Source organism: Canis aureus, chromosome 16 (genome assembly GCF_053574225.1).
Source record: "Canis aureus isolate CA01 chromosome 16, VMU_Caureus_v.1.0, whole genome shotgun sequence".
Classification (NCBI taxonomy): Eukaryota; Metazoa; Chordata; class Mammalia; order Carnivora; family Canidae; genus Canis; species Canis aureus.
Genome location: NC_135626.1, coordinates 59,831,468 through 59,854,756, shown reverse-complemented (window position 1 = coordinate 59,854,756; position 23,289 = coordinate 59,831,468). Strand labels below are relative to the sequence as shown.

General features: G+C 62.6%; 1 protein-coding gene and 1 long non-coding RNA gene across 9 annotated transcripts in view; one reads left to right on the top strand and one right to left on the bottom strand.

Annotated features, from left to right (window-relative positions):
* Window positions 1–366: 366 nt before the first annotated feature.
* The window catches only part of SEPTIN9 (septin 9), a 145,248-nt gene continuing 122,325 nt past the window's right edge, over window positions 367–23,289 (bottom strand). For all 8 annotated transcript variants that reach the window (XM_077854381.1, XM_077854385.1, XM_077854383.1 and 5 more), the window contains 9 exons: window positions 11,233–11,424; window positions 10,170–10,298; window positions 9,779–9,860; window positions 9,352–9,489; window positions 8,547–8,664; window positions 7,593–7,688; window positions 7,356–7,452; window positions 3,573–3,624; window positions 367–2,543 (listed from right to left, as the gene is read on the bottom strand). In XM_077854381.1, coding sequence (XP_077710507.1) covers window positions 2,408–2,543; window positions 3,573–3,624; window positions 7,356–7,452; window positions 7,593–7,688; window positions 8,547–8,664; window positions 9,352–9,489; window positions 9,779–9,860; window positions 10,170–10,298; window positions 11,233–11,424 — 1,040 coding nt within the window. In that variant the 3' untranslated portion in view covers window positions 367–2,407. The remainder of the gene's footprint in view (window positions 2,544–3,572; window positions 3,625–7,355; window positions 7,453–7,592; window positions 7,689–8,546; window positions 8,665–9,351; window positions 9,490–9,778; window positions 9,861–10,169; window positions 10,299–11,232; window positions 11,425–23,289) is intronic.
* LOC144287088 (uncharacterized) lies at window positions 9,358–13,273 on the top strand. Its single transcript, XR_013354989.1, has 3 exons — window positions 9,358–9,595; window positions 12,022–12,086; window positions 12,756–13,273. It is a non-coding gene; the product is annotated as an uncharacterized LOC144287088 (long non-coding RNA).

Here is a 23,289-nt window from a genome sequence, read left to right as displayed (position 1 = left end):
TGGTCGGCTCAGGGCGTGATCCCGGGGTCCTGGGGTCAAGTCCAGCACCGGGCTCCCCGCAGGGAACCTGCTTCTCCCTCTGCCTCTCTTAAATAAATAAAATTTTAAAAAAGAAAAAAAAAAGCACTGGGAGAGTATTTTTGTCGTTTTAGGCAGCCCCAGAGATCCCCTGGACACCCAGAGGCACCCTGGGGGTCGCGGTGGTTTCAAGCCAAAGGGCTTGGGTCCAGAATGCTCGAGCTCACGCCCCCTGCCCACGGCACCCTCCGGAACCTGTCTCCTCCCCGTTCTCTAGGCACAAACTCGCCGGTGTGGAAATACTGTCAAATACTGACCAGTTCATAGGGTCCAATCTGATAGGGCGGATTTTAAGAAGAAAAACTTTATTTCCAACAATATAGGAACAGAAGCAGCTGGCAGCGCCTCCCCGTGGGAAACCCTCCCAAGCCTCCTTCAGTGAATAAATTAGGAAAGCTCTGCCCTTGGCTTTCCAGAGAAACGAGTGCTTCTGGATTCCCTGAAACCGGCGTCCCCGCCACCATTAAACAGCCCCCCACACCCAGCAAGCACCCCGGTGCCGGCTTCCTCTGCAAGGAAGGCCGCGCCTCCGGGGCCAGGAAGAGGAACACATCCCCCCTTCCAGGTTTGCTTTCGGACATTTATTTCAGGAAATACATTTTCAACTTTGTTATTTATACAAAAAGACGAATTTCTCAGGAGGCACATAGCAAAAGGCCACTGCGGAACAGATCCCAGTGAAAGTCACAATTTTTTCAAGGTCTGGCTACAGAGAAGGAAAGCGAGTCCACCCGGCCGGGGAGGCCGCCCCTCGGCCCCCGCCCCCCGCCCCGCCGCTGGAGGTGGAGGTGTCCTTCGCAATCTTGGTTTTGGCAAAAACACGGCAAGTCGGCAAGTCAACGGTTTCACTGAGGGGTCCTTCCTGTCTTGGGTGGGGAGAGAACACGTGATGCACGCATATCGTAGGTGTGCGTACACACACACCTCTGCACAGGCCTCTCTGCACCCCCTTCCTCCACTGCTGTTCTCACGGGTTGCAGTGAGCCGGCCCGGGGGGTGCAGACAGACGTGCACCTCACCTGGGTCTCATCTCGCCTGCCCTCTGCTGTGCGAGGGTCCCTGCTGGTCTCTCGGGGGAGACAGAGGGTGAAGGAGCAGGACCAGGAGCGACTGGCACAGCCCTGCTTGGAAAATCCCGTCTGCAGCCTGACGATGGGCCAAGTGCACCTGACTCCTGACCTTTCCTTCTCTGCGGGGTGGGGGTGTCTTTACGATGGGCTCTGGGGCGCAGGAGCCCAGGCACATTTAGGGCCATGAAAAGCTCCTGGGGTCATGGTGTCAGCAAGGCCTGGCCCGGGAGGGCTGCATGTGTACCTGGGGTGGCCGCCTGGGCATAATTTAACCAGAGCATCTTGGGCCAAAGAAGTGTCTAAACAGACAGACGGACACACACACTCTCTCCCAGTTCCCAGTTCTGTGGGGCGATGCAGGGCAGACACCGGGGCCACTAGGGCCGCTCTGACAGGCCCAGGCTCGGCCCACAGCCCCCTCCTTCCGGCAGTCACCTCCTCCTCATCTCCTCCACCAGATTCACTTGCTTGGACCTTCCCCAGAATCATGGGGGTGGGCTGGAGTGGGGTGCATCCTTTTCCTTCCCTTGAAGGCTCAATCAAATCCTGGGGGGAGGGGGGACGACGGAGAGATGGAGGCACACCTCTCTCTGTCTGACTTGTCCCCAGTTCCGGCGGAGGGGACGGCGGGGGAAAGGACGCTGGCTCGTGGACGGCTGAGATAAAGGCACTTTCTGCTCCAGGACGGGCTCGTGGGGGCTCGTGGGGGCTCGTGGGGGGGTGGGGGGCGGGCAGCAGGCAGCCAGTGGGCCTTGCTGGGTCTAAGCAATCGGCAACTTGCATCTCATGGAATCAACTCTTCTCCCGATGGGTGGGGCAAGGGCGGGGGCTCTCTGAGTTCCGGGTCTGAGTTAGGGCCCTTAGGGCCTGGGGCCGTGCAGGGAGGGGGCGGGAGGGGGCTCCGGGTCTCCCCCCACACCACCCTGCCCTGATCGGAGGCTGTGGCGACCGGGAGCTGCGCCTGGGGATGGGGACTGACGCGGAATGGGGGGGCCCCTCCTGCCCCCCCCAGACCTCGGGGACAGCCAGAGGGGCGCGGCCTCTCCGAAGCCCAGGCCGGTCCAGGCCCCGGAGTCAGCGGCTAATAACACGCATACTCAGGAGGGCACACGGCGTGTCGTTACTCGGCAGCGTGTCAGGGGGCGGAGGACGATGACGAACGGAGGAAATGATATAAAATAAGACGGGGCACGTGGGCAGGCCTGGGGGTGGTGCTGGAGAGGACTGGGGGGCAGGGTCCCGGGGGCAGGGCGGGTGGGTTACATCTCCTGGGCTTCGGGCCCCTTCTCGTCGACGCCGTTGGACACGGCGCTGCTGCCTTCGTGCAGGCGCTTCACCCGGTAGGCCTCGAAGTGGATGGTGCTGGTAATGTCCTTAATGTTTTGCATGTGTGTCCTGGAAGGAGGGACACGATACAGGGAGGTCACAAGATGGGGCCGACCCCAGTCCCCACCCCCTGGCTTTCAGGGGACCCCCCAGGAGGGGCCAGTAGGTGGGCCAGGGCCCAGGCCTGGCGGGGTTGTGGGTGCCGTCTCCGAGGCACAAGAACACAAACGTCCCACTGCTTGTGCCCCCGTCCCCCCGTGTCAAGTCTAAGGGCAGGGGCTGGGTGCGAACTCAGAGGGGACAACACTGGAATGTCCTTGCTGCCACCTAGAAGCCCCAGGCCATTGGCCAGGTGGGGGGGCGGGGCAAGGACCAGTGGTCCTGGGGCCAGGGCCTGAGCTGGAGTGCTGGTCGACCCCACTGGTCCTATGCTCGGGTTTTCCCTCCCCTGCAGCCCAGGCCCTCAGGACAGACTGGAAAGTGGCGGGGCGGGGGGGGGACGGTGTCTTCTGCTGCCAGGCTTTCCAGCATGGTGGGGTCACCCCCCGAAGCCACAGCCCATCCCCCCAACTTAGAGGCCCCAAGAGATAGCCTTGTCCCTCCCCTTGACTTCATTCCTAGATTCCTAGAATGCATCCACCTGCTGAGAAGCGGGGAGCCCCTGGTGCCACAGCGGGAGCCCCCCACCCCCACCCCCACCCCCGCTCTATAGGCTTAGGGGTGGCCGCCCAGGGGACACCAAGGAGCCTCAGCTAGGTCAAAGCAGTGCGGTCAGAGGACACTGGGATGGGAGTGGGGGACGCCGCCCCCATGCCTGGCACCAAAGGCCCCTGAGGCCCTGAATCTAATGGACCCAGGCTGCAGAGAGGAGAACCTGGCCCCCTTCCCACCCAGTTGACATCATCTAGAGGAAGAATTTCTACTTTCTGCTTCATTTCCATGGCAGTGTTTTAGGCCAACGGACTTCGGAGGTCCTCCTGGGGGGGGGGGTCAGGCCAGCTGCTGTCCAGGCCTGCTCCCCCACTGCCTACACTCCTCATTCAGGGGCCTCTCGGGGCCTTCAGGGGGCCAAGCCGACAGCCCACAGCCCTGACTCACCTGATAAGGAGGTCCCGAAGGTAGGCAAACTCACAGTGGGTGGTGTTCTCAACTGAGAAGAGACAGAGGAGCTTTAATGTCACCCAAAGGCCCTCCCCAGCCCTGCCGCTCCCCTCCCTGAGAGGTTCTGGTGCCAAGAGGAGCCTGGGCAGGTGGGCATGGGAGTCACCACCCCACAGGGGAGTACTGGGCCCCTCACGGGCACCCGGCTCTGCGGATACGACCTTGGCAGGCCCGACGGGGCTCCTGCTCTCCAGAGGGTTCTGGTTGAGTGGTGACAGGACACAGGAACCCTCCACCCAGCAGTGGGCTACGGGCAGGAGGGCCGGGGTTAGGGGCTCCTGGGGGGGCTCAGTGGGCGAAGCATCTGCCTTCAGCTCAGGTCATGATCCTGGGGTCCTGGGATCGAGCCCCACATCGGGCTCCCTGCTCAGCGGGGAGCCTGCTTCTCCCTCTGCCTGTGTCTCTGCCGCTCCCCCTGCTTGTGCTCTCTCTCTCTCTCTCTCTCTCCCCAGTAAATACATAACACCTTGGCCAGAGCAGTGGGGCCACGGCTCCTCACTGGGAACCAGGGAGGCTTCTGGGAAGAGCAGGATGTCCCAGGGGATCCCTGAAGCCGGGACAGGGTCAGGAGTCGAAGGTGGCGTCCTAAAGACCCTGTGCCCCAGCGGGCGCTCTCCCACACGCGTTAGCATTCACATCGCGCTCTGGCTGCAGGGGACAGTTCTGGGGACGTGGGAAGACGGGGCAGGGAGGGGGCCCTCAGGTCCCCCATGAGGATCCGAGCGGCACCCCCGTGGTGGCTGGGGGCACAGCTGGTGACAGTCTCATTGCTGGCCTCATCACTAAGCCGCACCACCGGGGTGTGTGATTGTCGCGCACCCGCAGGCCGCTAACCGTCTACGCCGCAGGAGGCGGGCACAGAGCACGCACGGAGAGGCGTCAGGTGCGGGGCGCCTGCACGTTTAATCCAATCTCCTCACACCCCACAAGCCAGCACCACGGCCCCTCCTCTGCGGTCTCAGGAACTGGGGCTCAGAGGGCAGGGAATGAGTCTGTCTCCCCGCCGCCCTGTAAGCTGCCAGGCAGGGCTGCGGAGAAAAAGCCCCAGTGCCTCTGCCTTGCCGAGCCCTTGAGTTCTAGATCTTATTCCAGTTGCTGCTTGCCTGGCTTCCGCCCTCCATGCGCCTCTGACACCCCCACCCGCACGGGGCTGTGCCTGCACTAGAACCTTCCACCGACCGGCTCCCACATGGCGTTGCTACAAGCAGGGAGAGCAGGCGGGAAGAGCAGAGCCCCAAGCTGGGAATGTGAGCATGAGTGTGGCTGCTTCCCCTGGCCTCAGCTTGAGTCCTCCTGGCCTCTCTGACCCTCGGTTTCCTCCTCTATAAAGTGGGGGCTCAAAGGTCACCCACATCTCAGGGACTCGAGAGCATTGGATGAGCCGACTGTGTGCGGTATCACACCCCACCCAGCTCCCGAAGACACCCGGCCGTTTCCCAGGATGAGCGGAACATCTCAGGATGGTGCACCCCAAGTGGCAGGGAAGATCAAGGAAACAGGACCAGGAACGGGAAGGGACGGGGAGGGGCGGGGTGGGGTGGGCAAGAACGAGGCAACAGCTCCTGCTGCCAGGGGCGAGCACAGAGCATCCCTCAGGTCCGCTATCAGCACACACGGTCCCGGATATAAAGAGCCAGCCCTGTTCTGGGGAAGCTGAGCTACGCTGACGTAGCTCCTCCAGGGCCCTCCAGGGTCCTCATACAGGCTGTGGGAGTGGGAGACCCACCACCTCGCCACTGTCCTTACAGGTGCCACCGCACACGAGTCACAGGATCTAGGGCCCAACACAGCAGGCCGGAGCAGGCCGCCAGGGGGCAGCAGACGCGTGTCCATCCCTGGGCTGCCCCCAAGCCTCTGTGGCCTCTGGCCTTTTTTTTTTTTTTTTTAAGATTTTATTTATTTATTGGAGAGAGATCAAGCAGGACAGGGAGCGAGCACCACGAGCACAGGGAGCGGCAGAGGGAGAAGCAGCCTCCCTCTGAGCAGGAAGCCCAATGAGGGGCTTGATCCCAGGACCCTGGAATCATGACCTGAGCTGAAGGCAGAGGCTTCACCCACTGAGCCCCCCAGGCGCCCCCCACGGGCCCTTCCTATCCCACACTTCACCCTCCAGAGCGCGTGTCCGTGAACCAGTTCCTAAACAGCAACATTTCAAGACGAGGCGGAGCCAAGGCAGTTGTCGACAAGCCCAGGGAAAGGCTGGTTGTGAGCCGAGCAGCGCCCCCAGAGACCCCCCAGGGGTCACAACCCTTGGAGGAGGGGAGATCTGCAGCAGGCGGAGCCAGCAAACACCCAGGGAGAGGTGGGTTCGTAAAACACCATCCTGCACCCGATCGGCACCCGTGGGCACCCGAGGCAGGTCCGCGGGCCTCTCCAGGCCTCCCCCAGGCTTCAGCAGAGCAGGGCTGGGCCCTGGGGCTCCGCAGCGCGGCCTCCTGCAGGAGGGGCAGGCAGGCAGCAGGATAATGCCTGTGAAGCGGGCACGGATGGAGCCCCCTGACCAGCGGTTTTCACGGCCCTCACTTTCTCAGCGTGTTTGTTTGCCCTAAAAGCTCCAGAAGTCCTTGGGACGTTCTGCATTTTACTAAAATCTTGGCCCATGGTACCCATTTTAAGGATGGTGAGCATGGAGGCCCTGGGGGATTAAGGGACTTGCCCAGTTCCACAGAGGGGTGAGGGTGGCGGCGGGGGGGCAGCGCCTTCTGGACCTTCTCTATACTGGGCCCTCGGCCGGGGATCGGCCCCGGGATCGGCCCCAGGATCGAAGAACAAAGCAGCCCATTTCAATCTGTCCTTCCTCCCTCCTCTGTCCCAAAGAGGGAGGATGAAACAGAGCGGGTGGTGAAGAAACACCCGGGGTGGGGCCCACCTAAGGGCGCCAGCACCTGACGGGGGTGAACTGTGCTGCCCACACCACGCCCAACACCCAGCTCCTCGCTACTCGTGACCCAGAACTTATTTGGAAAGTGTTTTTGAAGATGTGATTGAGGTAAAGACCATAACAGGGGGTCATCCTGGATCTCAGGGGGACGCTAAGCCAACGACAAATGTCCTTCTGAGAAGACAGACACAGAAAGCTGAAGGTGGAGCGGAGACGGGGGGCAGGGTGGGGGGGTGCAGGCAGGGAAGCCAAGGGACATTGAGGATGGCTGGCAGCCCCCAGGAGACAGGCCTGGTGGGACATGTCCCCCCTCCGGGCCTCCGCAAGGAACCACCCTGCTGACGCCTTGACGTCGGGCCTCTAGAACCAGGAGAATCATTTTCGGTTTCAAGCCACCGGGTCTGCGCTAACTTGTTCGAGCAGCCCCCAGGGCACTAAGATGTGGGGGTCCTGGGAACTGCTGCAGGGGGCGGGGCGGGGCGTCTGGTTCTCAGAGCTGGACGGAGCCACAGGGCCCAGCCCTGTCCTAGGCCCAGGGAGGTGAAGCAAGGTGTCCAGGGTCACACCGCGTGGCTATGAAACACCAGCACCAGAACTTGGCAGGACCCCGCCTAGCTCCTTTCTCTCTGGCTATTTCCCTGCCCCCTGGGGGATTGGGGTAGAGCTCCAACAGCTAAGGGCTGTGGGCCCCGGGGAAGCCACCTGTCCCCCTCCCTGTGGCCGAGAGGGGCCACGTGACCCATGAGCACCCAGCTGGGGCTCTGGTGCATAGGCTTCAGGTCAGCAGAAGCAGCTTTAGCTTTCTGATCTGCCGGGGGCCTCAGCGGCTTGGTGATTACCTTCTATGGTGCCCCATTTGGTTTTCCTTCCGAGGATCCTCTTCCCATTCACTTGGTACTCATGGTCACTGCCCACCACGGCGAACGGGATCATCTCCTGGGGGAGGGACAGGGGCTCTGGTCAGGTGTGTGTGCAAAGGCCGGTGTGCCCCTGGGCCCCTGGGAGGAGCCGCCCCGCCGTGCCCTCTAGCAGGAATCGAGGGGCCCCTGGGCACCGCATCCGGCCCACCCACTCACTCGGAACTTCTCGTTCACCAGCCGGTCCTCCGAGTCCTCGTCAAACTCCTTCTGAGGGTACACATCGATGCCATTGGACAGCAGGTCCGCGGTGATCTGGGGATCCAGAGGGGGGAGGTGTGGGCACCGTCCACACAGCCAGCTGGACCGCTGCCCCCGCCCCGGATCCGCCCCCACTGTGACCTCCAGAAAGTGAGGGGGCCCAGCTTGGGGTGAAGGGCGGGCTCTGCGGGGCTGGTGACCCTGATACTCCAGTTCTGGAGCCTCCTGGGCGGAGGAGGGGCAGCTGGCCCAAGTCCTACGCGGCTCCCCGTCCTGCCTATCCAGCCGCATCGCACCCCAAAGATGGCAGCTTGGGGTTGTCGAGTCACCCTCGAGCTCTACCCGGAAGCCCTCTGTCCTGGCGGGCCCCGGATGCTGCACAGGCCCTCTGCAGCCCAGCACGCACCTGCCCGTGTCAGGACTGTCACTACCCTTTGTGGCACCAGCTCCTGCAGACACAGGGACACTCCCGTGCACAGCCGTCATCTCTGCCCTAAGCACAGACCCACCGCCGTGCGCAGGCTCCTCCGCCAGCCAACACGGCCATGGCAAGGGCAGTCCCCTCTCAGCATGCTGGGAGAAGCCCCACACCTGAGGCCATGGGCTGAGGCCCGGTGGGGGGGGCATGCAGAGCTTCGGGGATTAGACAGAAGGGCCTCCTGTTCACGCCCACTGAGTAGAGGGTCTATAGGGCCAGGTGTGGTTCTGACATGTGGCCTGCGAGGAGGCAGCAGCCCCGGGCGCGCCCGCCTGCGTGGACGGCAGCCTGACGTAGGGAAGGGAGATGCGGCCCCCTGTCCCCTCGGTGGAGACCACCCCCTTTGCGCTTTCTCTTCCATCTAAGAAAAGCCCGGCATGCCGTGTCTGACGGCCTCGCTCCGTCGAGGGCCGTATGGAGGCGGGGAGCCCTACCCGCTGCTTGAAGTAGACCCTCTCCTCCAGGGTCAGCGTGTCGGCCTTGGCGATGACGGGAACGATGTTCACTACTTTGCTTAGGCGCTTCATGAACTCGATGTCCAGGGGCCTGAGGCTGGAAGGGAACGGCGTGGATGAGTAGGGGCGGCGGGGACGGGGACAGAACGAGAGGCGCCGGCTGGAGCTGAGACAGGGCCCTCAGGGTGCCCGTGCGGGCTCCCGGGGCGGGGACGTGCCAGCCCGGCCAAGGCCGTGACTCGAGTGCCAGCCAAGCCTGATAAGGGACAGGAAAGAGGCAGAGGGCATTCCCTAGACACGAGCCGGGCCGGGCTGGGCAGGCTGGGGACAGGCCCGCTCTGAGCACCGTCCTGGCTGGGGTGTCCTCTCAGAGACGGCAGCTGGGGCTGCTCTTGCTCCGAAGGCTGCGGGGCTTCCCTTGGGAGGGACAGGCAGGAGGAAGCACCCGGCCAAGCTTCTGGAACAGGCTGCTGTCCACGGCGCCCCCAGACCCAGGCCCACTGGCTCCAGCGTGCCGCAGTCTGACGTCGGTTAAGGCCCTGGCCCTCAACGGCCCCCCGCCACCCGGAAACGCGCCCTGAGCGGGTGTGGGGCAGCATCGCGGGGGCTCTCGAGGGGCCGGCACCCTCCTCCCACCCTGGGGCAGAGCTGTGCCCGCTCTTCCCCCCGCCCTGGCGAGAGCAGCAGTCACAGACACAGCCCGGGGTCCTGAACCAGGCTGCACAGAGCCGCCCTGACCACGCGGGACCGGGGACCCGGGGAGGTGACCCCGCGCAGGACTCACGAGTGGCCGGTGGCGGGGATGAAGTACAGGCAGCAGTGCACGCGCGTGTCCGGGATGCGCTTCTTCCGATTGATGTTGACCTCTTCCTGCAGGTACTTCTCGTACTGGTCGTTGATGAACTTCATGATGGGCTGCCAGCTGCGCGGAGAGGCCCCGTCAGGCCGCACAGGGCGACGGCTCCCGCCCCGTCCTCTCCCGCAGGCCGCCAGTCCCCTGATTCCCCACCCGGTACCCAGTCTTCCAGGTACAAGGGCCGGGGGTGTTGGGCTTTCTGAACAGAGGCCGCAGCCTTCCCTGAGCTCCCAAACCAGCCTCCCATGGTGACCTTTGACCCCAGGGGGAGGGTGAGGGCAAGATTCCCAGGGTAACTGCGTTGGTCGGGGATTTGGGGGCCTCTGAGGCCAGGAGCAGCCCAATGGGCTCTTACCAGTTCTCGTTGTTGATATGGTCCCCGAACCCCGGGGTGTCGATGACGGTCAGCTTCATGCGGACGCCTTTCTCCTCAATATCTGCACAGAATCACAGCACCCACCAGGCTCAGGGGGAGACTCCGGACCCTTACAGCCCCACCCCGAGGCCCCGGGGTCACATGGGTGACCAGCGATGACCCCCCTCCCCAGGTGACGCCAGGGAGACGACCGCAGCCAGCAGCGAAGCCCAGCAGGGGCTGGTGACGGTCGTCTTGGGCAGCTGCTGCCCATGGGTTTTGGTGGCAAACTCAGTCATCTGGGGCGGGGGGGGCTCCTTCTGACCAGGGCCTGCAGGGGTCCTGGAGAGCATCCCCGACTCGGCACCCCCAGCCCCACCCCAGCGCTCACCGTGCGTGATGGACTTGATCTCGATGGTCTTGGGGATGCGCTCCTCCGAGGTGGGCTGTACCGACTTCCGGCTGATTTTGGATTTGAAGAGGGTGTTGATCAAGGTGGACTTCCCCAGGCCGCTCTGCCCTGCGGAGAGGATGGGAGCCAGTCAGCGGGCCCTGCGATTCAGCAGCACCTCGGCACTGCCCCCCAGCACCCCTCCCGTGGGGGCCCCGGGGCAGGGGGAGCTCCGGAGGCAGGAAGGGCTGGGATGCCCAGGCAGTGGCCCAGCTCTCGTGGTGCCCTGTAGCAGGGCAGGACCCAGAGGGCCCAAGAGGAGCCGAGATGCAGAGCAGCCCGGAGGAGGCCATGTGGGGGGGCCGGGGCCCCGTGCAGCTCTCCTCTCCAGAGCTCGACATACCAGGAGGCTCTGCAAACCTGCCACGGTCTAACCACGGCCGGGCCACCTCGTTTCTGGGGGTCATCTGGGTGGGAAGTGCAGGCACGTTCAGCATAAAGCCTGCAGCTGGGCAACCCCTGGGCTTGGTGAAAAGCCCCTAGTCGCTTCCTTCTGGGGCAGGACAGTGGCCCCTGGACGGTGGGCAGCTGGGGCCTCACTGCCAGGGACGGGACACCCGCTGGCTGGTCCCCTAACCGCAGACCCTGCCACTGAGAGGCTGACTGGCCAGGGAGCCCCCAGGACATCAGACCATCTCCTGCGTGCCTCCCAGGTGCCTGGGCCCCAGAAGCACTCCTGGCCTTGCCGTGTGCCCCAACCTCACTCACCGAGTCCCCTCCCACAACTGGAGGACAGAGGGTGGAGGGCACGGGGGTGGGGGGGAGCTGGACTAGGCTGTGACTGGAAGGCCCCTCCTGCTCACGAGGGTCATGGGCATAGAGCCCAGCGTGGGGATAGGGGGACCCAGCTGCCTGGCTCCGGGGGCCCGCCCTGACCTGCCACCTCGGGATTCAGACAGGGCGATCCGCCCCGCAGACTGCATGCAGCCACCCTGGTTTTCAGAAGAGGAGACTGAGCCCCAAAGCCCCCGGTGCAGGGTCCCGGCGTGGGGCGCAGACTCACCGACCACCATGATGTTGAACTCGAAGCCCTGCTTCATGGCCTTCCTGCGCATCTGCTCCAGGATGGAGTCGATCCCCACATAGCCGAAGTCCGCGGGGGCCTTCTCGTTCCGGGGCGCGGGCGCCTGCTTCAGCCCAGCATCTCTGGGGGTGTCGGCCATGTCGCCAATGCAGCCGGGAGCTGCCTCAGGGGCTGTGGGGGGACAGTAGGGGTGTCGGGGGTCAGACACAGGCATCTGCAAAGCACCTACACCACTCCCACTTCTCAAACAGGGAAACTGAGGCTCCGCTGTCCAAGAGACCCCTGTGGAACACCCTAGACCTAAAGGCCGCCCTGCACGGTGCCCTTCCCTCGGCTCCAATACAGCGCTGACCCCAGCCCTCCTCTTCCCAGCCTCCACCCTGCCCCAGGGCACCCAGGTGGGCCCTCTCCGCCTCCAGCACCTGGCTGCAATAGGCCCCAGCACCTGCTGCAGCCTGGGGGCCTCGAGACCCTTGGGGCCAAACAGCTGAGTGTCTGGGGCCAGCCTGTGAACCAGGACAAAGGAGAGGACAGCCTTCTTGGGATTGAAAGGAGGACCCGAGTCCTCACCATCCTGCCCCTCCTGGGCAAGGCGTGTTCAATCCCCGAGCAATGCTCCTCCAGGGGGGCCCAGCTGTTCCCCGGGCGAGGAGGGCAGGCGGAGAGGGCCCTGGGGCAGCTCCCTGCCCCCCACCCTGGACTGGGCCCAGTGGGCTCTCCTCTCAGCCCAGCACCTGTGTTCCCCACAACCACAGCTTTTGCTTTCAGGTCTGTGGACGGGCAGATGGGACGGAGCTGCTTCTAGAAGCAACTCAAGCTTCTGCAGCTTGCAGGTCAGAACCTTCCTCCCCTGGCCGCCCTCGGGAGTCTGCACGTCCAGGTCAGAGGCCTAAGGGAGGGACGACCAGGAGGCACCCAGTGGGGACGTGAGAGGTGCTCACCGCAATGCGGGTCCCCCCGAGGGCCTGGCAGGAGCACCCCGTCCCGGTGCGCCCCTAGACACACCACACACGCCTGGCCGCACCTTTCCTCGGGCAGCCTCTCAGTTCCCCTGGCAGCCTCCCTTGCCCTGGTGCATCCAGGCCCTTCCCACCCCTCGACCACTCAGGAGGAATGTCAGCTCCACCCCACTTCCCGGGGGCGCTCACGGGCCTGTCTGGTGCACCCCAAGCTCACGGGAAGAAAGCACACGGTGCACCTCGACGTCTCCCGGGTCCCCGCGGGGTGGGGCTGGTTGGCTCCCTGGGCATCAGCCCTGGAACCCCCATTTTCCTACTCCCGGGTGTGTGCTGGGCAGGGGAGGGGGGGGAACAGGGTCGTGTCCTCCGGGCCCCGCCCCGAGGAAGCAGCAGGCACGGGCTGCCCGGCCAGAAGGCCACCGCGGGGGCCTCAGACACACTGTGCCTCCACTTCCTGGGGAAGTGACCGGACGCTCCTGCAACCACCAAACCCCAGTGGGCCCGGCCGGCTCGCACCTCGGCAGCCACACCTCTGTCTTCTAGGTGTCAGAGGGCGTGGACAGCGGGGGCAGGCACCCTTCCCACCCACGACAAGGAGGGACCATCTGCTGACCAGTTCCAGAATCGGAGCGTGGGCGGCTTATCCACACAAAGTCACTCAACTTCTCCATTTTCTCAGCCCCACAAAGCGTGGGTAATTCCTACTTCACCGGATGGGGGATGGAGCAAATAACAGAGCACATGTGAAAGCGCTGGGGACCCCCCGCTGCCCCCCGCCCAGGCCAGCGATGACAGCCTCGGGCCTCCTCCCAGCAGCGCCCAGAAGGCATCTGCCTCTGCTCCCTCTTCAGAAACACTGTCCCCGAGCTCGAGCTCCAGCATCTTTAAATAAACAAAGACAAGCGCTGCATCTGGCCTTGAACATGTGGCTGTGGGGCTGCTTCCTGGAGGCAGCCGTGGGGCCTCCTCTTGCAGGCCAGCAGTTCAGCCCAGCCCCACGTGACCCCAAATTGCTTCCATCTGCCTGTGGGTCTGGGAGCCATTCTGTCCGGGCCTGGGCGCCCCCCTCCCCTCTCTCCCCCTCCCTCCCCCCTGCACCCCCTCCGCTCCAGCTCCCTCCTCCCCTCCGGCCTCTGCTCCAGCTGGCCCCCTCCGCGGGCGCCAACATCCACTGCAGAAACTCAAACCACAAAGCAAACATCCTGCCCCCCAGGGCCCTGCTCGAGAAATAATAATAATAAAGCGACAAGCCCCATCCTTCCCTCGGCGCAGGTGAGGGTCCATCCTGCCAGCCTCTCCTCTCCGGGGGCAGCCACCCCAGTTTGTCCTGCCCTGCCGGGAGGTGGCAGGCTGTGGGGTCTGCCTCCAGGGCCTCCACGTGGAAAAAGCAGAGGCCCCATCAGACAAACCGGCCCAGGGACACTTTCTCTGAACACTTGCTTCCCACGGAGAGTCACCAGGGACCTGCTCCTGCCGGCCCGGAGCGACGACAGGGGCCGTCTCCTCCACCACCCTCCGAGAGGCCCCCATTCTGTGCCCCCGCGCGGTCGGACGCTGTAGCCACTGTGACTGTCTCCTTAATCGTGGTAAGAGATACACAAAACCTGACATTTGCCACCAACCATTTTAAGTGTCCGGTGCGGTGGCGTTAAATACGTTCACCTTGTCGTACAGTCGATCTCCAGAAGCTTTCCACCTCGCGGAACTGCGATTCTCTCCCCGTGACACCCGAACCGCCCTCCTTCTCCCCCCGCCCCGGGGGGGGCCCATCCTACTGTCTGTGCAACTGGCTGCTCCAGGGACCCCTCAATAAAGGGGAATCTTAACAGCGCTCGCCCACTGGGGGCTGGCTTACTGCATGTGACATAATGTCCTCAAGGTCTGCACATGTCGCAGCAGGTGTCAGGACACCCTTCGTTCTCGAGGCTGAGCACAAGTGCCCGGCGTGGCTAGAGCATGTCCTGCGTATCTGTTCATCCCTCCACGGACGCCTGAGCTGCTCTCGCACACGGCTCCGCATACAGGTGTGCAAGTAGCCAGGGACCCTGCTTCTCGCCTCGTTTGGGGACATCCCCACAGGTGGGATCGCCAGGTCGCACGGCATCAGCATCTTTGATTTTTTGAGCAACTGCCAGCTGTTTTCACGTGGGGGCCACTGAGCCCTTGAAATGCAGCCCAGCCGAGCGAGGAACTAGATTTATTTATTTGATCTGATTTTAATTAGTTTATATTTAAAAAGTGACACATGGCAAATGACAAAAATGCTGGACAGCACACAGTCCTAGGTCAACCTACTCCTTTCACAAATGGGGAAACTGAGGTCCTCGGAGCGTTTTTTTTCTCTTCCTGAGACGCCATCAAAAGAGGTCAGGCCTATGACCTGCGACCTTCACTCCATCTGTTCGACCCTGAAGCTTCCCCTGCACCGCCCCGGGTCTCCAGACCTGCGCAGGGAGGGGACACAATCAATACTCATGGAGTGATGCGGGTCTTGGGAGTGTCCCCTTGGTGTGGGAGTGGGTGGAGGAGGGCTGTGCTGCCCCAGGCTGGCCCGCAGCCCCTCCACCACGATGGTCAGACCTGCATCCAGGCCACGTCCCCCAGTGACCTCTCCCTGCGGCTGGGGCCTCATTCTCTTTCCATGGCGCTGGCACCTGAAGGTTTTGTTTCACACCCCAACTTCTTGAGATGCTATTAATAGGAAAGGGATGTTCTTCACGTAAAAAAAAAGGTTTTGCATTCACCTCCCAGATACTTCTGTCTGCACCCTCATCAGCTTAAGAGAACAAGAGGGAGCCCCATTTTTTAAAAAGATTTATTTATTTGAGAGAGAGAGAGAGAATGAGTGCATGAGCGGGAGGGGCAGAGGGAGAGAGAGAATCCCAAGCAGACTCCACGCTGGGTGTGGAGCCCAATGCGGGGCCTGATCCCACGACCCCGAGATCATGGCCTGAGCAGAAGCCAAGAGTTGTATGCCCAACCAACTACACCACCCAGCAGCCCCGAGCTGGTTTTTAAAAAAGATCCTGTTTTTAAGTAACCTCTACACTCAACTGGGGCTTGAACTCACAACGGTTGAGTCACATGCTCTACGGACTGAGCCAGCCAGGAGCCCCAGCGGAGCCCTGTTTCTGAAAGAGGAAAACTCAGGTTCAGATCACAGAGGTTAAGTAACGTCCTTGTGGTCACACAGCACTGCCTGCCTTCTCTCCCTGCTCCCGTCTGGCTCTCGGGCAGGGCAATGCGGCGTGAGGGCAAGCTGCAGGCCCTTGCTTCCCCACCTCAGAGGAGGGGACCCCGGGTGTGCCCTGGGCGCGGGGGCTCCGGTGTGGCCTCCCTCCCTGCCCAGCAGCCGCAGGCCAGCAGCTCTCCCCTCAAGGCTCTCAGGCCCAGGGTGACGTCACTGCCCCCCAGGCCACCGACCTCCCCGTGGAAGGCAGGCCCGGGACCACCCAGGCTGGGGTGACCCTACACACGGGCTCATACCTTCCTCCAGCCTAATTCTTTCCTTTGTTGTGGTAAACATACACACACAGAAAGTTTCGACCATTTAAACCGTGTTTCAGCGTCTGCTCCCGCGGCATGCACACGACGGCGTGCAGCCATTGCCACCGTCCACCTCCAGACTGTTTCCATCACCCCAGACAGAAACTGCCCCCACGAAAGTCCAACCTGTCCTCCCGCTCCCCCAGGGGCCTCTCCGGCCCACCTGCTGACTCAGTGAACTTGACCCGTCTACAGACCTCAGCAGCACGGTCGCAGCACGGTCACAGCACAGTCCCGTGTCTGGCTTCTTTCACTGAGCCCAACATCCTCACGGCCCCTGCATGTTGCAGCAGGTGCCACGACGTCCTTCCTCTTCACGTCTGCGTAACATTCCACTGTGTATCCATTCACCCGTCAGTGGGTGAATTCTTCTGGGGATCCAGCCTAACTATGAATAGAACCCAGGTGACCCCCAGCAAGACACAGCAACAGACATGGTCATCCTACCGTGAAAACGAGGCGGCATGGCAGGTGCCAGGGGCCTTGGGTTCTGGCCCTGGCTCCATGTGGCCCTTTGCAAGCCCCCACTCCCCGCCCTGCTACACTGGCACTGCTCACGGGGGCAGAAGATGGGCCACCCACTTCCTGACCACCGCCCCCTCCTCTGCAAGCCCCTTGAACCTGCGGACACTGTGGCCTGCTCAGTGGTATCCCCAATTCCTGAGCCCAGACGGCGGCACTCGAGAAATATCTAAAATCCAGCAATGGATGAAGGGATAAACATCACAATGGGAGTATCTGCATACTCTGCAGTGCATAAAAATGCAGTGACGACCCGGCACCTGCTACCATGTGGACAAACCTTGCAAACGTCACGCTCAGTGTTTTAATAAGCTGGTCACAGAAAGTCACCCGTGTACGATCCCACTGATGCGAAACATCCAGAATCAGCAAATCCACAGAGACACCAAGTAGATGAGTGATGCCAGGGGCTGGGGGAGAGAGAGTGCTTGCTCCATGCGTAAGGGGTTTCCTTTTGGGGTGATGAAAATGTTCTGGAAGCAGACAGAGGGGACGCTCAAACAACTCGGGATAAATGCCACCGAACTGCATGCTCTAAATGGGTCAATTGTCTGGTGTGGGAACTGTCATCTCAATAAAGCTGTCATAATTAAGAAAGAAAAGCAGAGGCTGCCAGTGGCGCCGGACTGAAAAGAACCCAACTGTGCCCATGAGTGCCCACCAGCCGGCTCTACAGCTCAGAGGACAGCTGGGCCCCAGATGCTACGCTCAGGCCTGAGGTCTGGAGCCCCACAGCTGCCAGGTGCGCCCCCCCCCCTCCCCCGTCGGACCCACTTACTGCTCCCACCCCCTCCTCCAGCAGGCACACCTGCTGGGCGGGACTTTTCTCAGGAGGTGGGTGGCAGGGTCCAAAAGCAGGAAGGAAGTGCGGGCAGGGCTCTGCCCAGCCCCTACCGGGGACCTCCCTCTCCCAAGTGCCCGCAGCCCAGCGGGGGCTGTGATTCCCAGCCGGAGCCAGCCACATCTGGGCACCTCTGCCCAGACCCAGGGCCTGCGAAGGATGGTGGGATCACACACCCGGGGAGCTCGCAGGGCCTGGGGCTGTGGGTTGCCCATCTGGCTGGGAGGCCGACCCTGGAAAGAAGCCCGCTCTTGGGGTGGGGGATGCCTCCAGCGCCACTCACAGTCCACCCCAGCTCCAGGGCAGCTGCAGAGAGAGCTCACCACGGAAGGCTTGCAAGGGCTGACCCAGAAACCGACACCCAGAGGACCCCCCAGCCTGCCGCCTCCCTGTTTGTCCTGCTGCCTTGTTCTGCATCCCGGCAGTGTCCCAAGTTCCATCCTCCCCAAACATCAGCCTCGTCTGCCAAACACAGAAGCAGCTCTGTCGGGGCCATGGCAGCCACGTGGTACCACGTGGGGCAGTCAGGTGGCTCCAGCGTCACAGCCAGGCCCCAGACGAAGTTCTTGGGGGTAAAGCCAATGCCGTTGGCCGAGCTTACCCAGATCGTCTCCCACGGAGGGGGCGCCAAGCACGCAAACCCTAGTACAGTTGGAGGCCCCACGGCAGAGAGGCCTGGCACACCTGCTGCCCCACCAAAGCTCCCAGACGGACCCATCTGAGCAGACGTCAAAGTGCCCATTCTCATCCTTTAGGACCCTCCACCTCTTGGAGGTCACCCCAGGTTGAGCTGACAAATTCACAGAGGCCTCAGAGAGGACTCCTCACTTCTGGTGTAAGTGGTAGGGGAGGGAGATGCTCTTGTAGCCAACCTGGGATTGGGGAATGCAGGTGAAGGACCAGACACACACACAACAAGCACACACAGGCTACAGAACTGCCCTGGAACAAGATGTGCAAGAAACGGCACAAACCATAATCCTGGAAGAAGATCCCAGGGTCCTGGGGGACCAGGACCACAATACAGATTCATTTCAGCGAATACTCCTCGGCCAGGGGCCTCCCTCCCTGAGCTGCAGCAGGCAGGACCAGTGAGAACCAGCAATGGGCATCAGCAGCCGTGGGCGCGGAGGGTGCGGGCCTCGCTCCCCGCAGGGCTTGGGAAACGGGACCTCTTCCCATTTACTCCGTTCCTTGCTCCTAGTCCCCACCCCCACCCACCCCGTTCACCTACCCAGGCCTCTGCACACTCCCCAGAAATGTCCCAGGGGAACTTCCTGCTCCCTTCTAAAGACGGAAACACTGAATATAAATGACCAAATTTTGCAAATTTGTGCAGGCGGGGATCAGAGGGACTGGATTTCAAAAAGCACACAAGCCTCATCTAATTCGATAAGTAATTCCAAATCACATTACACTTCACACTTTGTCCGAGGCAGGAAGCGTCTAGTCAGAGTCTGGTCAGGAACTGGGGATGCCAGAAATCTGAGACTTTGCCCTCTGTCCTGAAACTCCGCCTGGAAATGGAGCACAAAGGCTCGCGCCTCTCCGCAGAAAGGAGGGATTTGCACATGCAAAGGGCTGCATTTTCTCCAGCTAAGAGCTCCTCCTTCCGTTTTCCCCCTAGTAGGAGGAGGAGGAGGTCGGGGGGGGGGGGGGGGGGGGGGGGGAGGAGGAACAACAACCAGGCCCGAGGTTGCAGCAAGAGAAGACCTGGTGGGGGTGTGCCCGAATCAAGATCTCCCAGGACCCCGTGCCCTCCGCAGACCCGGGAGGGGACAGAGCAGGGACAGTGCCATGCCCGTCCGGCTCAGGCTCATTCATTCTTTCAGAGGCCGGAGGCGCCCCTGAGGCGGGGAGGCGGGGTCCCCCACTCCTACTGCCTGCCAAGGCTCCTGGGCTCGGCTCCCGCCAAACGCGTGAAAGCAAGCTTCTCCTCCATTGTGCAGGGAGGAATCTCAAGAAGCTCTTGGTTTCAATTGGCCCAAGTCGGCAAGAGTCAGATTTGGACAGCAGCCACCTCTCACCAGGCCACCCCACCCCCTTCGGGAAGAGGCCCTCTTCTGTTCTCTCTTTGCGGCCCGGCCTCCTCCTCCTCCTCCTCCTCCTCCTCCTCCTCCTCCAGTGCCTCTGGGCCAGCCGGGCTCCGCGGCCCCACCGAGACATCAGGCTTCGCCCAGAGCAAGCTCCGACCTGCAGGCCGCCTATGCTCTCTTCCTAAAAAGCAGCCTGCAGCACGGACCCACAGCCGGAGCCCAGGGATGAGCCCTCCGACTTCCTGTGTCAAGGATTTATTATTTAATTTTCCACCCACCCCGCTGTCCTCGCAGGATCAGGGACCATGCCTCCCCTGCACCCCGCCCCGGAGCATCCTCCCACCCCAGAGAATCTTCGGGCATGAAGAGCCCCCAACCCCAAAGCAAACCCAGAATCCAGCCCCGGGCCGCCCGCCCACCAAGTCCGAAGGGGCGCCGGCTGACCGCAGAGATTCCGTTAGTTCTTGGCAAATATTTGCCAAGTTAAAAAGAGAAAGAAAAGATCCTCCCCCGTGGATGGGTGGAAACTGGCCATTTGTCACCGGGTGGAATTTCCTCTTATCAGGGACGTCCCCCTAAGGAGGGGGCTGAGGCCTCTCCTCCACCCCCACCCCCTCTCCTATCAGCAGGACTGTCAGCAGATCCTCACCAGAGCTGGGGGCGCTGGGGTTCCGCCTCCCCCCACTGATGAAATCATCTGAGAAAACAAAAAGTAGACAGGCCTCCCGGGGTGCAACAGCCCAGCCCCCCCACCCAGGGGCTATGTAGAGGAAGATATCAAACATTCACCCCCCTCCCCGGCCAAAGTTATGAAACGATTTGCGTCTGTGCAGTCCTGGTCAGGCTCAGGGTGGGGTGGGGTGGGGTGGGGTGGGGTGCTACCTAAGGCGACCTCGTGCCCAGAGCACTTGAGGCAGGCGGAGCACAGCCTGGGAGGGGGCCGAGCAGGGAGCGGCACATTCTTGGGCTAGGAGAGAAGCCTGGCCCGATGACCCCGGAGCAGGGAGCTGGCCATCTCGTGCCACCAGCCGAGGGTCTGAGGTCTAGGAAGCAAGTGCGGGGTCAGCCGCTCCGGATCGCCTCGACTCAGGTCACCCATCCATTTGCGGCTCCAGCTCTGGGCTGCAGGGAGAGAGCTGGAGTCATCTGCTCTCCTGCCTCTGGGTCCTCCCTGCTCAGGAGGGAAGAGGAGCTGGAAGCAGTGGGCTCAGGGCCCAGGGGGTGGCAGGGACCCTCCTACGGCTCCCGCAGCCCACCCGGACTGTGCCCACCTGCCAGCGGGGCTACTTAGATCCTCCGTGTCCCCACGTAAGACCCCACTGCTCATCCGGTGAATAAACCACAGAAAGACCCCATGAAACCCAAGGGCACATCCTAGGGCGCACCAGGCCCACCACCTACGGCTGCAGCTCTCTGAAGGGACTGCGGGACGGACTGCCTGCCCATCCGCGGGGTCTCAGACACACAGCCACCCCCCTACCCCAGGCCCGCCCCAGGAAAAAGCCATAACAGGGACAGCAGCCCAGTCAGCCCTCGGGACAGACACGTCCATCACCCCCGAAACCCTGCCTGGCAGGGGGTGGGCGGGGTGCAGACACCTGAGCCCAGCGCTGGGTCACACGGCAGAGGAAGGAGAGGCGAGGTCCATCTTCCCATCTGGGCTGTGGCGTGATGCACCCTGGGGCTTGGGGTTTTGAGGAGACACAGCGGCCAGGCCTCTGCAGGGCAAAGTACTTAGGGGTCACCCCTCACCCCAAGTTGCAGCGCATGCGCCCAGACCACCCCAGACTTTCCTTCCTGAAATCCCTCGGCTTCCGCGCCAGCCCCTCCTCCACACGCAGAATCAGCCCTGGTCCCTGGCTGGACACTGTCCCCAGGCGACTCTGCCCATCTTCCGTGCATTAAATGCCAGCCTCTGTCCTTCACACACCGGAGCCGACTGACCGTTCCCTTACGTCCATCATGGCTCGGCAGAGATGCCCGGAGCCCCACGTCGGCCAGGCCCCGAGCCCAGCACGGGGATCTGCGGCCTCGGCCCCAGCGCAGCCTGGCTGTCTCACACTGAACACGCCCCGAGCCAAACTCCGACTCTCCAGCCTGCCCCGCACGTCCCCCTTGGAGTAAGTGGCCCCTCCGTGCGTGTGGTCATTACAGCTACAAACCTGGGGGGCCGGTCTTCGACCTTCCCCTTCCATCTCCCAGACCCACCACCCACCCCAAGTTCCTACCACTTCTAACCCAACATTCCTGCAAGCGGGTCTCCTTGCTCCCCACCCCATGGTCGTCCCGCCCCCCTTCCCCGCCACAGTCCAAGCCATCACTGTCAACTGCCTTCACCCTCACCCACCCCACCACCGCACTCGCTGTGTGACCCTGAGCAAGTCCCTTAACCTCTCTGTGCCTCCATTTTCCTACGTGTATGATGGAAAAGTAATATTTGCCTCCCAAGAGCACTAGGAGAATCGATCATTTACGAAACACACAGAATCACGCGGGGCACACTCCACGCTCTATAGTGGTTAGCAAGACTCAGGCCCGGGCCCAGCTCTCCAGCCTGGGTGCACGGACGGTCTCCCTGGCTCCCATCAGCTCTGCAAACGGCTCCTCAGAACCGCCTCCCCCGCCCCTGCTCCTGGAGAAACCCTCCTTGTTTCCCCAGGTTGCTGAATGAAGGAATGAATGAATAGGGAGCTCGCTGCCCTGCTGCCCTTCCTCCTGCCCTCGGCTCTTCTCAGAACGTCGTGGGGGGCCGGCCACGCTCCCCGCCCTGGCCCCCAAAGTGCTGGCCTGCATCCTTTCCCACGGGCTTCCCCGCGGCCTGCAATGTGTGGCAGCCCATGACCAAGACGTTAACCATTTCCAGCTTCCATCGTCCTCTGGAGCCACAAAGCACCAAACAGGAAGGAGGGATGGAAGGATGGACTTCCGGGGACAGCTCCTACCCGGTCAGGAAACTTTGCTCAGGAAATGGTGGGGGGTGAGGAGGAAGGGGGCCCGTCTAGGAGGAGAGGAGGGGGGACACGGGGAGGCCCGGTGGCCTGTGGTAGGGCCCAGTCTCGAGCCCCATCCTCACCCCAGGGGCAGGCGGCAGGCTCCCTAGGGGCACAGCAGATGCAGAGCCTGGGCAGGCGGCCGGTGGGCAGGACTCAGGAGCAGAACACCGGAGGCCACCCCGGCACTGCCCCAAGCCGCTCCCCACGCTGCAGCTGGCCCAGCCAGCGCTACAGTGACAAGTGGATCCCCTGTGTGGAGGGACCAGGCCATCGGTCATTGAGCTGCCCCAGAAGGAAGACGTGCCCCCGGCACTGGGGCCCACCAGTTAGTTTCACAGCACGAGGGTGACTTTTCCTGCGGCCGCTTAATCCGCGGCCCAGCTGTTCATGTGACACATGTCCAGCCCACACTTAAGAGTGGCTGGGACTGGCAAAGAGGACTTAATCACGGAGACACGGGCCGCCGGAGCAGCGCGGACCGCCAGCCCTGGGCCGTGCACGGACACTTCACAGTCTACATCGCGCTCGAATTTGCTTTATGGCACAGGGTCCTGGCTTCCGGTCCCTCCTTAGGGTCCACGTTTCCTGCAGTAATTTGCTGCGACTCTTGAAATGGGACCAAGAGGATGACAGTACGGGGTTCTTACACAAGTTTGGCCGGAATGAAGTTGAGCCAGGAAGCGTGACTGTCTGCGGGGTCCCACTCTCATGGGACCCTGCCCATCAGCCTGCCAGCACCCCCCACACCCTCACACCCCGGGGTACCTGCCAGTGGATCAGAAGTGTCGTCGGAGTCCTCCACCCGATGGAGGCCACTGGTGCAGAAGCAGGAGGCCCCAGGGGTAGGAGCCTGTCTCCTCCCAGGTCCCTCAGCCAGAGGCTCCGGCTCGGCTCCGGGAAGGAGCCAATTCATATGGTAATTTCTGCCTGCGAACTGGCCACAGGCAGAGGCTCCTCCAGCTGCGGCCAGAGGGGGAGGAGGGGAGCCTGGCCCCCCAGCCCGACCACCCCTGACCGCGTCCCAGCCCCACCAACAACAGGCCCTTCCCTCCCTGAACTTGGGCTGCAGTGGGGGCGGTGCTGGGGGGGGGGGGGCGCCCCAGTGCAGGCGGGGCAAAGGGCCTTCGCCGTTTGCACTC